This window comes from Cydia fagiglandana, chromosome 2, assembly GCF_963556715.1.
Source record: "Cydia fagiglandana chromosome 2, ilCydFagi1.1, whole genome shotgun sequence".
NCBI lineage: Eukaryota > Metazoa > Arthropoda > Insecta > Lepidoptera > Tortricidae > Cydia > Cydia fagiglandana.
The window spans coordinates 5,790,826-5,807,827 of NC_085933.1; the positions used below are offsets into that span (position 1 = coordinate 5,790,826).

A 17,002-nucleotide genomic window follows, 5' to 3' on the forward strand; every position below is an offset into this window, starting at 1 on the left:
AGCTCAAACGGTTATAAAGGTATGAAGGTCAAAAAGTCGTAAATTTTAAGACTGACTTATGACTTATAGTACCTAAACCTAACCTACTTCCAGATGACCTAGAAGGATGAAATTTGGAATCCAGCTTGGTTATTGTGTGTAACCGTAGGAAAAAATCTAAAAATAAAATAAAGTTAAAAAATAGGGGGGGTCCCCATACAAAAAAAACACTTTTTATTGGGACTGACATATAAGTACCTAAACCTAACCTACTTCCAGATGACCTAGAAGGATGAAATTTGGAATCCAGCTCGGTTATTGTGTGTAACCGTAGGAAAAAATCTAAAAATAAAATAAAGATTAAAAATAGGGGGGGTCCCCATACAAAAAAATATTTTTTTTATTGTAGCGTTGGAACCGTTACAAGCAGATATTTGAAACTACCCCAATATATGTATTATTATATTTGCTATATTAAAATAAAGTTTAGTCAAAAAATAAGTGGTGTCCCCATACAAAAAACTTGTAATACGCTCTAAACAACCGGCCAACGGTGTGTCGTCGGCGGCGCGCGGCACCATATAATTATACAAAGAACAGAAGTAAAAACCATACAGCGGAAACACAAGAAAAAACATTAAATCTCAATACCTGCCTAGTTTTCTTTACAAAAAGTATTGATATCCCACCAAAAACATAAATGTAAAAAAGGAGAGCCAAGTTCAATACAAAAATTATGCTTGGCTGTGGGGCTCGCCGCAAAAAGAATGGAGATCTAAATGAGTGCCACTGCCAAGTTCTATGCAAAATCCAAATATGTATTTATAGGAACAAAATAACATTATAAACAAGTAGGGTACATCGCCAATTACTAGCCACCCCCCAATTACTGGCCACTTAATTTGATTTCTATTTATAGGTGAACAAAGTTCATTTTAGTATATAAGGTACGAAAATCCAATTATTAGCCAGTTTTCAATTACTGGCCACCTATTCCAAAAATGAATTCTATTTACAGATAAATAAAACTCATTTTCAGTATAAGGAAAATGGCCAGTAACTGAAATTTATCCACAACCCACTCGTTCAATAACTGGCCGCCTCTTACAAAAATGAGTTCTATTCACCTATACACAGAATTCATTTTAGTATAGGTGGCCAGTAATTGAAAACTGGCTAATAATTGGCGATGTACCCTATTAAACTCTATTTCTTTGCTTTATTGGATACCTATAACAATAGCTGTTATTTAAAAAAATGTGAGATCTTAAAGTAGGTTAGATTTGGCTTGGCCAGGTTTTATCAGAATTACAATAAATATAAAATGATTGATATAATGAAAACTGGCCAAGTCAAATCTAACCTACTTTAAGATCTCACATTTTTTTAAATAACAGCAATTGTTATAGTTATCCAATAAAGCAAAGAAATAGAGTTTAATACTTGTTTATAATGTTATTTTGTTCCTATAAATACATATTTGGATTTTGCATAGAACTTGGCAGTGGCACTCATTTAGATCTCCATTCTTTTTGCGGCGAGCCCCACAGCCAAGCATAATTTTTGTATTGAACTTGGCTCTCCTTTTTTACATTTATGTTTTTGGTGGGATAGGTATATACACTAAGGGAGCGGTGGCGGCTTAGCGGTAAGGGCGTGCGATTTTAAATCCGAAGGTCGCGAGTTGAAACTCAGGCTCATACCAATATTTTTTTCGGAACTTATGTGCGAAATATCATCTAATATTTACCAGTCGCTTTTCGGTGAAGGTAAACATCGTATGGAAACCGGACTAATCTTAATAAGGCCTAGTTTCTCCTCTGGGTTGTATGGTCAGATGGCAGTCGCTTTCGCAAAAACTAGTGCCTACGACAACGGGATTAGTTGTCAAGCGAACCCGAGGCTCCCATGAGCCATGGCAAAAATGCCGGGATAACGCGAGGAAGAAGAGAGTTAAATATTGAATTCGATAGTCACATAGAATTTTACCAACTAAGCGACGGTGTCTAATGTCACAGTATGTGTGATTGGGTAATTCCGAAAGGAAAAGCACAAAAAAAAACTGGCCGATAATTCCAAAATGGGACTCTTAGTAGGTACAACGGAATATGGCTTACCATCAGGCGGGGCGTATAGGTACTTTATTTGCCACGAACAATGGTACCTAAAAAAACCTATTAGGTAGAAATAGTAAGGTACCTTAATCATAATAACGGCACGCACACAATGCATGCAATGCTACATAAAGTAAGAAGTATGTTGTCTAAGGCCCACTTGCACCATTCCACTAACCCGGGTAAACCGGTTAAACCTGGAGTTACCATGGTTACGAGTACAATTTGACACTGGGTTAACGGTTTAACCGCTTAAGCCCGGGTGAGTGGGATGGTTGGTGCAAGTGGGCCTTAGCTCACGTGTGTCATAGGGTGATTTTCTCAATAATTGTAATAGTGTCGAATTTAGTAAATCTAATTAAGTATTAACTACGAACAAGTTCACGAAATCAATTGTCTTTTGTTTTACCTTGCTAACCTTGCCACCGTGGTTCAAGTTCTAACTGCGCTTGCACCATTGTAATCGATATATAAAATCGTGCGTGATGCGAGTTTGTCACTACACTCATCATCGCAGAGCAGCCTAAACGCATCGTTAATATTGTCGATTTAAATTTGGGCATTCTTTAACATAGAAAACAAATATTGGACATGACTCTTTCAGATAATTTAATATCTGCTCCAAATGCTGAAACGGATATATTTTCAAGACTTGAAGAAATGTTCGACTCTTCTCCTGATAAAATGACTAATGGAAGTGACAAGAAAACTCTTCAATTTTCTAAAACTATCGGAACTGATTATTCTTACAAGCATCAAATAGTTTGGAAGAATGCAATTGGATTCCTCATACTACACATTTTTGCTGTGTGGGGTATTCTCATTCTGTTAACTGGCGGCGTAAGCTTGCCAACTATATTATGGAGTAAGTATGTCAAACATTAATATTTTACCGCTGCATCGATAATTTCGGATAACAATCCATATTTTAAATCGTGTTTTTTAACCGACTTCCAAATCTTAAAGAAGGAGGTTATCAATTCGGTTGTATGTTTTTTTAAATTTATAATCACGACTTGTTATTTAATTATGTTTATTTTTTTAGCTCTTTTCGTTGCCTACATCAGCACCGAAGGAGTTACGATTGGCGCGCATAGACTTTACACACATAAGTCTTTTAAAGCCACGCCGTTCCTTCGAGCAATGCTTATTTTGGCTCAAACTACAGCTGGACAAGTAAGTAATTTAATGTACTATACAGCCTCAAAATATTTGGAAACTTTAAAAACCTTGTGATTTATAATTAACATATTTAACAGCTCTGAGTCTGAATTCATTGACTACACTAATATTTTGACATGTTTTAGAATTCGATGTTCATCTGGGTGCGTGACCATCGCCTCCACCACCGGTACTCGGACACAGACGCCGACCCTCACAACTCCAAGCGCGGTTTCTTCTTCTGCCACATCGGCTGGCTCATGAGCAAGAAACATCCCTTCGTTATTGAACTCGGTAGAAAGATCGACATGAGCGATCTTGAATCTGATTGGATGGTCATGTACCAGAAGAAGTAAGTCCTTATTAGCTTACTACTATTTAAGTTTTAAGAGATGAGGTCCTAATGGCTTCCTGGATTGTCTTGTCAAAGGCCAAGATTTTTGGGCCACTGACCAGGGAATGCTCCCGGTATTGAACTCGTAATTAAAAAACCATCTGGTTTTTTGGTACAATCTTCCCGGTGCTGTGTTTGTATACTAGACAACTATTACCAGGATCACAACCTATAACTGACGCAAAATTGTTTTTTAATTATTAATTATACTATGCGTTTGCGCTTGTGATATTTCAGATATTACTACTGGCTGTACTTCCTGCTCGCAGTCTTCATCCCCGCCTGGGTCCCCGTACAGTATTTTGGAGAGTCCTGGGGGAATTCCCTCCTAGTGTGCTACTTCGCTCGGTATATGGTACAAATTAATGGAACCTGGCTGGTTAACAGCGCTGCACATCTTTGGGGTACTAGGCCTTATGACCAGTAAGTTTCATCATAATGTTATGTTTTAATCCTCTAAGTCATTGCTATCTCACATATTTACACTAACTGTAACGATGTAACTTGCAATGTAATTAGGTTCTATAATTTTAAATAAGTAGATCACTATAATTTTATGTTTAAATAACTTTCAATTTGTGAGTGCCAATCGATTGAACAAACATTCTTGCGTTTTGTTGGCATTCATTTCAATTAAGTCAAAGTCAAAATAGACATAATATCTCACCACCTACTATTTTTTAGGGGTCTGCAACCTGTAGAGTCCTGGTTTGTCTCCTGCATAAGCTTAGGCGAAGGGTGGCACAACTACCACCACGCTTTCCCTTGGGACTACAAAGCTGCCGAATTGTCCTCCAGGTTCAACCAATCCGCAAGAATCATTAAATATTTTGAAAAAATTGGACTAGCTTATGACTTGAAAACTGCATCTCCAGAAATGGTTTGTCAATAATCGTACACTTTACTAATTAGAACTGTCTGCAAAATCATTTTATATATTCACAAAATAACAACGGCAGATATCGCACTTTTCATTGGTCTCTCGAGAATATATACAATTCAAACAAGTTTTCATCAAATGACCTATCTTGGCAAGTTTTCATTAAATGACATAATTGTCTGACTCTGTACAGCTCTTAGCGTTTATGCTTATCTAACGTTTCAGTACCCGTGCGTATTTTTTTTCTTTTCACGGTCTTGAGCCTTTCCTTTTTTTAAACCTTACTTTTTCAAATATATCTCTGTATCTATTAATTAGTTATGGGACAATTCCAGGTAGCAAACCGAATCATCCGTACCGGTGACGGAACGCACAGCGAACTTGGCAACGATGAAGCCAAAGCTGCTGTGTCAGCACCAGGTATTCTCCACCCCCTGAACCCATTCTACAACGTCACATATGACCCACCGAGCGGCGCGCTCAAGCAGGAGGGTTTACCACTGTTCCATGAGAAAGATGTATTCAATGTAAATGGCAGCCTAAGAAACAGAAGTGCTAGGGCTTAAAAGAAACTGTTGATATCGATGTAACTAAACATATATTCTAAAACTTTAGTTTAGCTAAGTAGATATTTTATGAAGGAAGCAAGGTATTATGAAATTTATTAGGTATATCAAGAAATACATGTAATATACAGTATGTGTCTGACCATGGGGCTTTAATTCCAGGGCTTGATTTTACTCGCTAAACTGAGCTACTTTTACCATGGGACCAACCCTAAAATCGGGGAAAAATTTTTGGCTTTTCCATAAAAAACGTCGACATCTGATCAACCAAAATGTATGAAAATTAAAAAAAAAAATCGGGATTTCGGGCTTGGTGCCATAATAAAACTAGCTCAGTTTAGCGAGTAGAATCGAGCTCTGGATTTAAAGCTTTAAAGCCCGAAGGTCTGTATACAAAAAAAAAAAACTAAATAAAGCTACAACTAACTACAACGTAAACTAAAATAACCTATAAATAGGTAGGTAGATTATTATGTGATATGATGACGAATGGATGATATGTGGATGGTAAATCCAATTTTGGCGATGAACTATCACGGAAGACTTCATTTATACATATTCGATGTATAGAAACAATTTATGAAGAAAGTTAATTTCATGTACCTAAGTTATTAAGGCACAACCATATTATAGGGATAAATTCGCCTTTGTACTTCCATTAAGTAATGTAATTTATTTTTGTAAACCAGTGTTGTGTACAAGAAAGTAATTACTATTATGCACATCGTGTGCCGCCCACTAGACATTATTAATTAGATTATAACTATGTAGGTAAGTAGTAGATGAATATGTAAAATAATTAAAAATCAAAAAGTACTTGTGGTCTTATTTATAGTATTCAAAATGCAAACTAGACAATTCTCTTTATCACTTAATTTAAGAAGCCATCCGCAAAGGTAGGTACATAAGTATAACTCACACTCATTGAAGTAAACCCTGACATTTCTTTTTTTTCATAAAGGTACCAAGGCTACCTTTTATTTTACCTAAACTAGCCGAAGTCATATAATAAATTAAAAATAAAACTATGTATGATAAATATCTTAGATAGGGAAGGTAGATCTTTGTAAGCATTCACAAAGTTAAAGACATTGACAGTCACTATGGGTATGCTGGTATATCCAGCCAGCGTGGTCAATTATCCTCGTGTAGAGCGGACTGGCGATTCGGTCACACGATGACGACGACACGACGCCCGCCAGCCTGAATGAGAACCCGGGATGTCTCTGCATGATAGGGGCTCCCACATCTGCCTAAAAACAAAATCTGGTTCAATGATTGCTGGGGTCTACGTATCCAACAAAAAACTGCAAACATAAACTCTTTGAACAAATGTGTTTTTATATTTAATTATTGTTCTAAAGACCTTTCCACAATGGATCTCTGTCTGTCTCAATGTTTTTTTTGTTATATTCTCCAACAACAGCAACAATGGCATACCGAACTGAAGTGCGCGGAAATACAAAACAAAAAATAAACGGTTATTGATTCATACCTATCTATTTAATGTGTGGATAAACTACGTTACCTTTTAACGTAAAAATGCAAAAAAGAACCATGGTAAATTTTGACTTTTTTGCGTAAATTAATAACTCATATTCCAATCAATGATGAGAAAGGTTTAGAAAATTAATAAAGTCTGGGTTAGGTAGGTACCTACTAAAAAGCGACTTAAGTCAAATAATCGTCTCCCACTCATTAAATGTACAAATGTACCTGCAATAAATTTTGAAGTTTGAAGTTTGTAAAGCCATATGGATTGTAATACTGTAATGACTCCTTATAGATTAGTCCTATCAGATGCTTAAACACGCTGGTATTCAAAATATAATTTTCTTACCTCGCAAATAATATTCCGTGCACCCAAAGGTCCAAGGCAACCTTTATCAGGGGTCACGAAATTAGAGCCCACAGTGTCCTTCAAACAGGATCTTGTAGGAAGAATAGGAAGAGTGACAACTCTTGGTGTACAAGATTCATTGTTATCCGTGGCAGTCCATGCCGCCGTCCAAGCGACTTGTCCGGATTCCGGCGCTCCTGGTATTAAAATATGTAAAACTACAGGTTTACGGGTAGAATTTATTCTAAATGGGTCATGATCCGCCTTAATACTAGTCTCATTACCCTTAAAATACAGAGCACCAGTCTTTCACGTTTAGGCAAAAAAAATCTTCATTGGAGAAGTTTCTCTACCCTAACTCCCTTGTACATATATTTTTTCTTTCTTTCTTTTCAGAATTGTAAAGATCCTTTTTTCATCTAGGTATCAAAGAGTTATTTCATATCTTGAATCTATTAGGTCTAGAGTTAGGAACCCACCGTAATGAGGCATGCATATCGGTGAAATAAATCGGCCGAAAGGCACCACATGCCTTAGCTTCAGCAAGGCGATATCATTGTCGCGGTTCGTCGGCGAAAAACCAGGATGTATGATAATATCTGACACACTGGTGTTCAGAACCGGGTCACTGCCATTACCGCAGCGGTCGTGAGCTCCCAGAGTCACACTGACTTCGTTGAATGATTTTCTGAAAAATAGTGGTCGTACAATGCTTAGGTTCTGTGGTCGAATATTTCCTGGACTATCTACTGGCCTGCTTATTGACTGGCATGACCAAGCTGTTACAAAATTGATTAAACTATCTAGTTACAGTCAGCAAGTTCGGATCAATGATATTTAGTCGCATTTATCAATTTAGGTATTTTACAATTTCGAATGCAAAAACGCAACTACGGAACCCATGTATATGGAGTATTCTTTCTACTTGTATCAGTACAACAAGTTTTCAAATATGTTTTTGAGATTATTATATCAGCGTAATATACCTAGGGCCTTACTATTACAAAAAAAAATACAATGAAATTCTAACCCATAGAGAGGTGATGCGGCGGTAACAATATGTCTATCAGATATGAGGGATCCGCCTATGCTTCGGGAGGCGATATTCACGGCAGCGAGCCATGGGAATTGATGGGCGGTGGTGGTCTCACCGCCAAGAAGTCGGCCTGTTCTAGAATACTCTGACAGGTACCTGTGAGGAACGCCACATCCTGAAAATTACAGTGATTTAAAAATCACCAGTAACGATTCCGGTGACTCCGTTTCACGTGTGAGGGGCGGGTACAAATGAGAATGAAGATTCATTCACAAATGGGAATGAATCGTTCTTATTTGTGTCCGCTCCTCACACTTGGGGAGGGGACAAATGGGAATACATCCCAAATAAGAAACATTTGAAACATTCCATGGCTATCAACATGGCATTTTTAATGAAAAGGCGGGCTTGATAAATAAATAAGACTTACTGCAGAGACAAATTTTTTGGAATCCAAAAACATATCCAAACAATCCACCTGATATGTGAAGAGCCCCCTAGAAAAATCAAAACATTACTTACCTACGTTTAATAATAAAATTTTCCTACATATTATGTTTGAAAGGTATTGGTGGGTTTAGGAGGCTATACTTACCACGAGATGAACAAAATATGCACCAAATAATAAAGGGCAGATAAACATAATTAATTTCGTACAACTGCAATGTTTTAAAGTTAAAATGAACTAGACCCACTAGTCTCAAGCTCGAATTGTGCTAAACTGAAGTGAATTTAGGCATAAAACAAACGGAAAACAAACTTTCCATTTTATATGCGGGTCCTTTATTTTATTTATTGACATACTGATAAGTTACAAGTACTTACGTATTACACACTATTGTTTTTTAACACAAGTTCTAACACATTGACACATTTTATGAGTTAACATTTACATATTTATGTTCTATTTTAACATGTTTATGCAAGGAGCTGGATACTCGGGACCGATTTAAAAAAGGATTGTTTATCGTGATCTTTATTCGCACTTAAAAAACCTAAGACTAAACATACCTACGTCAAATAGTAGATAATAACGTGTTTTACGTGTTTATATGTATACTGTTTCAAGCCGACATTGAAAACGAGGTATTTACCATGTAATATTAAATAAAATAAAATATACGGTATTAATATAAAAATGGCTTATTATTAATGTAAGTGAAAATGAGGACGAGTGACACCGTGCGTAAAAAGCGAATCCGAAAAATGGGTAGGTCTATGATGTGTGGGTACTAGACCACAATATAATTCATATCACGTCTGTTATTCCGTAAAGATGTTATGTGCAACTGTGTCAAAATATCGGGAACTCGCCAAAACAAATATACATGGTAAATAAATATAAATGATTAATCTGAGCAGAAGCATCCCTGACGCGCATTATGCCGGATCCAGTACAGGTACTTGGTGACCCGCGTGTACACTCCAGGGTAACCGGCGCGCCCGCAGCCTATACCCCACGAAACCACTCCTGAAATTAATGCAGAAAGTTTGTTTCGTAATTATATTTATTTTATGATACAGGAGGCAAAGACTCTGCAAAGAGTATAACGACTAAAAAGAAGACAGGAGACAAACGAGCGGACGAATCGCCTGATGGTAAGCGATTTCCGCCGCCCATGGACGCGTGCAACAATACAGAGGATGTAAGTGCGTTACCGGCCTTTGAGAAGGAAAACGCTCTTTTGAAGGTCTTATTAGTTAATAATAAAGTATTATGTTCATAATACTGTAAGTGTTGAAATTAGTCTTTTTACCTAAAAGCTCGTAGCGTTTATCTCTCCTTTCGGCTGCCAACGGTCCGCCGCTGTCACCCTGTAATTAAGTTTTTCAACTATAAATAAATTACCTAGTATGAGGAACATTTTTTCTCAGTGCCAATGTAGGTAATCTAAAGTCTGTGATTTATTAAAATTTCCTTCAGCTTTTAGAAATATACCTATGTGGCAGGAATACTTTCGCTACGTAAAAAAAGTAAACTTCAGTAAATAACTCCCTCTTAACATGTGCATGGCATTCGGCTTATGAGATCGCGTTGGCCAAGGACATTTAGGGCTAAGGCCTCATTGACACAAGCGCTTTATCAACGCGCGTTAAATTAAGCGTTTGAATGACATAAATGGATACATGTCATACATGTGTATTTATTCACACGATGGCGGTGACGCTTTTTATCAAGCGTTGTCGGATTTTCGACTTTACGCCTTGGTAGCTAAATCGAATTTAGCGTGCGGACAGATTCAAGTTCTTTTTTAACGCGCATTGAAATAACGCTCATAGGAATGGGGCCTAAATGGGCTGCTACCTTCCTTATAGATATATGAATCTCACCTGACAAGTATCCTTCATCCCTTGGTCCGGGAAGCCGGCGCACAGCATGTCGTCAGCTATCATGGCTTCCTCATACTTGGACTTCTTGCACACGTCGTTGCTGAGGACGGGCAGCTCCACGTCGCTGAGCACGCAGGAGTGGTTCTTCTGCTCGGTTACTGAACCCCAGCCCGCTGCTATGGCCTTCACTCCTACGTATGTGTCATCTGTTACAATGGTTTTGGAAAAAATAAACAATGCCTTTTAATGACGACTTAATGCAATTGTCCAAGTTACTGAAAAAAGTCTTTACTCGTAGGTATAATAAATAAGCATTTTTGCACACCCATTTATCTCTTGTTATATGCTTATCAAAAGGTTGATTCAGATTTAAAAACGTATTACGGTTTTGATCTTATACGACAGATGAAAGTTGTGTGCGTGAGATGCACAACAATTACCGAGACGATCGTCAAGGTCGTATCAAAACCAGTTCAGTGCCGTTCTGAATCGAGCTTCAGGCCAAACTAGACAACTAACATACTTCATAGGCCCTACTGCGAAAAACAAATATCTAAATTTCGTTATCTGCCTCGCTATCACTGGAATATGCAAGAGCGGTAGACAGGCAGATAACGAAATTTAGATTTTCGTTTTTCGCGGTAGCAGACTCAAAATTACCGTCACTATGTGGCAGACAGATAGGCTTGATCGTATCAGTAATGTTGACAGGTTGATTGAGCCGCAGCAGCGCGATGTCATGTCGGAAATTGGTGTATGTAAAGTTGTGGGCGACGATTCTTGTCACGAAGCGTGTCTCGGGGCGCGTGGTCTCGTTACAGCGGTTGTGTTCGCCCAGGGTCACTTTTATCATAAACCACATGAGCCTGGAAATAATAACGTATTAATATCGTAAACTTTACTCTACCTAGAGAGTAAATTACACCACCTAATATGCATGAAGAGCTTCACAGATTCTCATAATTGAATCTAGGAAACGGTCACTGAAACTCACTCGTTGCTTTTCTATGAAGCGAATTAAAAGTGATAACTTTTGGTCCTAGGGACTAAACTTTACTTTCTGAGTAAGATTTTTTTGCACCATTCTGATATTTGTTAAATTTCAATTTCAATGAAATACCTTCACGATATATTTACTTAAGTACTAAAAAGGTTTATACTTCGTCATGTTTTATAAAATGCACATGTATTTGCTTTCCTCGTATTTGAAATGAAAAGTCACCTTAACCTAAGTATTAACCACCTTTGGGGGGACCTTTGAGCCGGGTACGATTCAGGGTGGTTTATTTTAGATTATTTAATAATTTATGTATTGTGCTGTGTTTATTTGTAGTTTTAGTATATAAGTTAGTTTACAGGTATTTGTTGTAATGTGATTGCTTGACATGTTTTTCTTTGTACATGACGATCAGTATTAACAACGTGTGATTTGTTCTAATATTTCATTTTACTAAAAGTTTAATACTTATTATAATGTAGATACTTATACTTAAAAATGTAATGTCAACCACAAAGACCATACAAATGCAAATTTCTATTTTCAATCACAAAAGATTTTTAAATAGACACCTAAATAGCTTTTTTTTAGGTCCTATATTATCTGCAAGTCAGTCACGCTACTATCACGTTTAAGTAAACATACATAACAAATTCAGTAGAAGCGGCTTGTAACGAAATCTTAATTTTTAACAGAGCCTACATAGAAATCAGTTAATGAAATAACGAAAATGCAGGTAAGCCACGGTAGACGTCAAAACCTTCAAAAGTAAATTCTACCTAATTGTTTTCCGTACACGGAACAATGATATTTCGTACATTTAGGAGCTGTGCGTGGAACCGAAGTCAACACGTAGAGTTCTTTTTGACAATTTAATGCAATGTAAGGGGTACACCGAACAGATGCTCCCTTGCCCGTGTCTCAATATTGTTATTTCAATTTTTTCCTTTTTTAAAACGTGATATTACTTAAACAGTAGTAAGTATATACCCTTTAGTGCAATGCGCAGCGGTAAGCACATAGCGGTCGTTGATGAGTATGCCCCCGCAGTAGAACTTCTGGAAATACGTCAATCGCACCATCCAGGGGAATTCATTCGCCATCGTTTCAACGCCCCCCACTATTCGGGAGGCTTCGTTGCGTTCACCACATCCTTAAAATGCAAATAAAGAACTTGAACTTGAAAATACACAGCGTAGGTATTTTTTTATTAAAATGTACGCAAAATTGTGAAAAGTTTTATTGGTGATTTTTTTGTTTATGTTTCAGAGGTATCACGTTGTATCTGCTACTACAACTTTTTAGATATCTCAACTACAATTTTTTAGATATCTTCATGCTTTTTTTCATGCCTTCATCTCTAAATTCCTTTGTTTTCTATTTTTGTAAATAGGTACCTATTACTATGTAAAATATTAATAGTAAAAACCGGCCAAAAGCATGTCGGGCCATACGCTAGGGTTCCGTAGTGACTCTTCTATGACAAGCTAATTGGGTGCTGTACGCTGTAAGCTGTACTTTCCCGATTTTTTTCATATTTTTGAACCCATAATTAAAAAGTTAGAGAACCCCATTCGTTTTAAAGACCTATCCAACGACACCCCACACCATAGGGTTTAATAAAACCCCAAAGAAATATTTGTATACTTAGTTTTTATTTTACCTCTATGTACCTATGACGTCATGACTGATTTATATATCCATGCCAAATTTCAGTTTTCATAGCACTAACTATCACGGAGCAAATCTGCGGGCAAACACACAGGCGGATAAGGCTTCCTAGTTGACTACGAAACCCTAAAAACTGGCAATAACTTAAATTTGTTGGACATTTATTGCATTGTTACGGTCTTTTGTTTCTTTCAAATGAAACATAATAATGATGCATGGAAAACGGTAAAACATGTTACAAATTAATAATTTTCCCAACTTACAACTACATGCAACGTAATAATATGTGTTACATATTTATTATAATATAATATTTCATACGTTAGTATTTTATTCGAATCAAATATATATATATATATATATATAAGTACTTATACCTATACGAAAATTTAACAGAAACAAACAAGAAAATATTTACTTACGACAATTGCATTTAGGTATATTTTCATAATCTTCATCGTCTTGTATTTTCTTTAATAATTCTTCATCAGCTTTTATCTATTGCAAAAGAAAAATAAGCTTTTATTAATCTTACATGATATTGAAAACATTTGAGAGCATTTCGTTACTAGTCAGCTCAGCTGGTATATACGGTCGCCGGTCGGTGCCAACTTAAGTACCCGAGTTGCCAACTTGCTATACTAATTACTAATTGTATCAGGCGTGGCTCACTCCGCGATTTCGTCGCTTTGCTACAGGTAGCTAAAACTCCATCCGTTCGACCCCAATTTTGGGGTTTGCCATAAGCCGCGCGTGGCGCTGTCGCCACCTAGCAGCCATATCTGTGCTGATCATGACAGTCGCGTTTTGTTAGAGAGTGAGTCTTCTCTTCTGTACCTAGTACTATTATTTATTCTGTGATTGTACAGAAAAGTGGATAGGTACATTGTTGGGGAACCGACTGATTTAGAATTTGGAAAACCCCTATTCTGGCATTTCCATCGATAGGTGTTTAAAATCCATACATCGATCTGATTATATTTACTCAGTAAGTTCAAATTTCATAAAATAGGAATAACTAAATCAAAAATGTACTTACTGTGAATGCTAAAACAATTGCACTTAAGAAAACAACTTTCCACTTTAACATATTGAAAATGAGGTTGCAGCGATTGAACTAGGTATTACAAACTTTTGACAGCGAAAATCTGAATTAACTAATGTCACTTTATTGATGAAAATTATTTTCAAAAGCTGACCCTGCCTGCTGCTTTTGCCTGTCGTTCCCACACAACCAAAATTCACTGTCCATGGAAAGAGGCATACAACTTCTAGGTATTTCACAACTGACACTTGTGAAAATTTTGATGAAACTGAATTAACTAACAATTTCGGAAGAATTGTGTATTTTCCAAGAGATCTATTACGAAGACGCGCGCGCATCCCGAAGGGAAACTGAGTCCTGCGTCCGCTGCGGTCTAGGTCGAGGGCATTGCTCCCTGCATTTACTATGCAAGAGCAGGGACTAGTAAATATTCAAGACGAGCAAGCTCGATACAATACCGCGTTCCTTGCGTGCCTTTTTACTATTTTTCATTTTAGATACATATAAAGCTGTATTTTTGTCACCTATACGGCTACCGCCAGTTTGACACTGAAATATTCGCTAGAGTGTACTTAAATTACTTTCTATGCATTTCGCTCATACTCGCATATCAGTACGAGCGAGATGTAAGTATCAGAAAGTAAGTTACGCAGAACAGTGACAAATAATTTATTAATATTTAATGTAATCGTGAACATTGACGATTCCCGCGGCGTTGTATGGGGGTTGTCAGTCTTCTTTATTTACTAGACTCTGTCAAGAGCTTTTCCTAAGCAGGTCAAGCAAGTAAGATGCTTAGCGACTAGTTATGCAGGGCTCTAAAATAAATGTGTGCAACTTAAAAGGCATTTACATAAAAAACGTGAGTTGAATACGATTTATTTATCTATTAAAATAGCTATTAATGTCAGATATGTTCATTTAATTATCAGTTGGATATAGGTATTTTGGCAAGTCAAATGGCAACTTTCATTTTCAGATCTGATGTGGTCCTAGAAGTCATAAATGTCTTACCGCGCGATTTGGGAAATTAATTAGGGATTCACTAGATACGAAATAGTAAAGCTATGTGACGTTCCACGGCAAAAGGTACCTTATGGCGGCAGGCACTTACGCTATTATTAACGCCGCTACAATATTCAGCCGGGTTTTGCCGTGAAACGTCACATACCTTTACTATTTCATATCTAGTGAATATCTAATTCATTTCCCGAATCGCGCCGTTAATAACTTAAGATAAGTTTCTATAAATTTTTTTGAAAATTTACTAATATCAATTGCCCCACTTTTATTAATTATCTTGACCACTTTTATGCGTAGGTAACTACATATGTACCTACTTATATATTTAAATAATATGCTTATATTTAGAAACTGCTTTATATTTATTATTAATTCGTTTATGTAGGTAACAAAAGTAAACTTAGATAATAGATATCAAAGTTGTATCAAAAATGCAATATATCTAAGGCTCAACTATAAAATATATTTTCATTTATTTTAGGGATTCCATAGATTTTAGTAAGAATGCATATTTATTTTTTTACTACAAACTATGAGCGTAATTTACTTAAAATAAAAGGCGATCTGGACATAATATATATTTTTATCTCTTAACATAAAATAATTCTCGTATATTTTCACTTTTAGCAATTTTTTATCATAAAAGAAACTAAGAAGTGGAGGCGGTTTGACTCCTCCGATATGTGACATGATTGATACTGCCATCTTGTTGACTTCATACTGTCATCGTTTTAATACAAGCCAATGCGATTCAAAATTTATAAAGTTAGTCTCAACAATTTCAACTACACATCCTAAGCGAGGTCTGATCCTGGTGTTCCAAAGATCACTGAGGTTTGATATGACGTCTCAAAGGGAGACTTTACTGGTCCCTACAGTAACAGGCGTCGTCGGTGTTGTCTCTGATCCAGTCCAGATATTTCGTGACCCGCGTATAGACACCCGGATATCCAAGCCTCGCACACCCGTAGCCCCAGGAAACGATACCTGGGAAAATATACTTTTATTTACTTTTCAAATAAACACAATCAATGATGTTCAAGAAGCTTATTTATAGACCAAGATATAGGGTAATATTTTTTAAAGTATAGGATAATTGGAACAAGATATATAGGATAGGCTGTGGGATTAGCTTTCATATCGATATAATTGAAAAAATATGGTTGTCTGTAAAGTCGGTTTACGGACGATAATTTTGCGTGATAACGTCAATAAGAAAACATTACCATAACATTACATAACGTTACCATGGAGATTATTCCACAACGTTACCATGGAGATCTGTCCGCAACGTGACAATTTTTCGTGCATGCTACCGGTGTTCATCGTTTTATAAGACATTATCACATTCAAAAACAAAAGTTAGTACCTGTAGGTGTTAGTATCTATAAAAAATCTTTTTCATTCTGAATTTACTAATTATTTAGTAGGTTATGTTATAATATAAAACTGACCTATAAGTTCATAAACGTGATCTGAATTTTCGGTGATAAGTGGTCCACCGCTGTCACCCTGCAAAAAACAGAAATGGAATTAAGGCGTGTCACACACACGATAATAATCGTGTACAGTGACAAATTGATGATTGATTATGATGAGGTTGAATGGCTAAAATGACATAGCTGCGTAGGTAACAACAATAAATTTTATGACTTTTATTGTTCATTAGTATGCATTTCAAAACAGAAATCCATGTCAAATCGAGCAATTTATAAGATTAAATGCAAATAAGAAGGTACGAGACCTAGGTCCGCACCAAATTGAATAAGACATTTATTCAGGACTCCTTTTATTTTTCTTAGTAGCTTTAACCCCCTCGATTAATCAGGTTATGCTTGTGGTAATGTGGCCTTTGGTAAACTTACAAACCTTTACAAACTTTTTTGTAGCTTATGCAAGGTAAAAAAGCACCATGTTTTGACAGTTAGACATACACCTTTAACTGCCAGATTCATATGACACTTC

The 17,002-nt window shown here is 36.5% G+C and overlaps 3 protein-coding genes across 4 annotated transcripts in view; 1 reads left to right on the forward strand and 2 right to left on the reverse strand.

The window, feature by feature from the left end:
• Positions 1–2,439: 2,439 nt before the first annotated feature.
• Positions 2,440–5,125, forward strand: LOC134674774 (acyl-CoA Delta-9 desaturase-like). Of its 2 annotated transcripts, none has more exons than XM_063532917.1 (6): positions 2,440–2,958; positions 3,139–3,269; positions 3,401–3,606; positions 3,886–4,071; positions 4,333–4,532; positions 4,868–5,125. In XM_063532917.1, the coding sequence occupies exons 1-6, from the start codon at positions 2,685–2,687 to the stop codon at positions 5,092–5,094; spliced, it is 1,224 nt and encodes a 407-aa protein (XP_063388987.1). In that variant the 5' UTR covers positions 2,440–2,684; the 3' UTR covers positions 5,095–5,125. The 2 variants fall into 2 exon arrangements, with proteins under 2 accessions (XP_063388987.1, XP_063388979.1); XM_063532909.1 differs by having other exon boundaries at positions 2,448–2,958; positions 4,333–4,528; positions 4,864–5,125.
• Positions 5,126–6,176: 1,051 nt separating this feature from the next.
• Positions 6,177–8,737, reverse strand: LOC134672410 (vitamin K-dependent protein C-like). The gene is made up of 5 exons (XM_063530296.1): positions 8,731–8,737; positions 7,965–8,145; positions 7,414–7,622; positions 6,935–7,131; positions 6,177–6,347 (listed from the first exon to the last, which is right to left on the reverse strand). The coding sequence occupies exons 1-5, from the start codon at positions 8,735–8,737 to the stop codon at positions 6,177–6,179; spliced, it is 765 nt and encodes a 254-aa protein (XP_063386366.1).
• Positions 8,738–9,285: 548 nt separating this feature from the next.
• Positions 9,286–17,002, reverse strand: part of LOC134672420 (uncharacterized) — a 33,757-nt gene continuing 26,040 nt past the window's right edge. The window contains exons 16-25 of the mRNA XM_063530309.1: positions 16,492–16,549; positions 15,904–16,024; positions 14,545–14,563; positions 14,009–14,050; positions 13,392–13,467; positions 12,289–12,451; positions 10,962–11,167; positions 10,302–10,507; positions 9,728–9,785; positions 9,286–9,441 (exon numbers count right to left, since the gene is read on the reverse strand). Of these exons, the coding sequence (XP_063386379.1) occupies positions 9,320–9,441; positions 9,728–9,785; positions 10,302–10,507; positions 10,962–11,167; positions 12,289–12,451; positions 13,392–13,467; positions 14,009–14,050; positions 14,545–14,563; positions 15,904–16,024; positions 16,492–16,549 (1,071 nt within the window). The 3' untranslated portion in view covers positions 9,286–9,319. The remainder of the gene's footprint in view (positions 9,442–9,727; positions 9,786–10,301; positions 10,508–10,961; positions 11,168–12,288; positions 12,452–13,391; positions 13,468–14,008; positions 14,051–14,544; positions 14,564–15,903; positions 16,025–16,491; positions 16,550–17,002) is intronic.

Excerpts from the sequence above, each read along its gene's own strand:
- LOC134672410 (XM_063530296.1), bottom strand. Across the intron at positions 7,623-7,964 it reads GCCGCATCACCTCTCTATGG|AAAATCATTCAACGAAGTCA; the intron begins GTTAGAATTTCA and ends ACTATTTTTCAG. Across the intron at positions 6,348-6,934 it reads CACGGAATATTATTTGCGAG|GCAGATGTGGGAGCCCCTAT; the intron begins GTAAGAAAATTA and ends TTTTGTTTTTAG.
- LOC134674774 (XM_063532917.1), top strand. The coding sequence starts at position 2,685 with ATGACTCTTTCAGATAATTTAATATCTGCTCCAAATGCTGAAACGGAT. Across the intron at positions 2,959-3,138 it reads CTTGCCAACTATATTATGGA|CTCTTTTCGTTGCCTACATC; the intron begins GTAAGTATGTCA and ends TTATTTTTTTAG. Across the intron at positions 4,533-4,867 it reads TGCATCTCCAGAAATGGTTT|CAAACCGAATCATCCGTACC; the intron begins GTCAATAATCGT and ends AATTCCAGGTAG.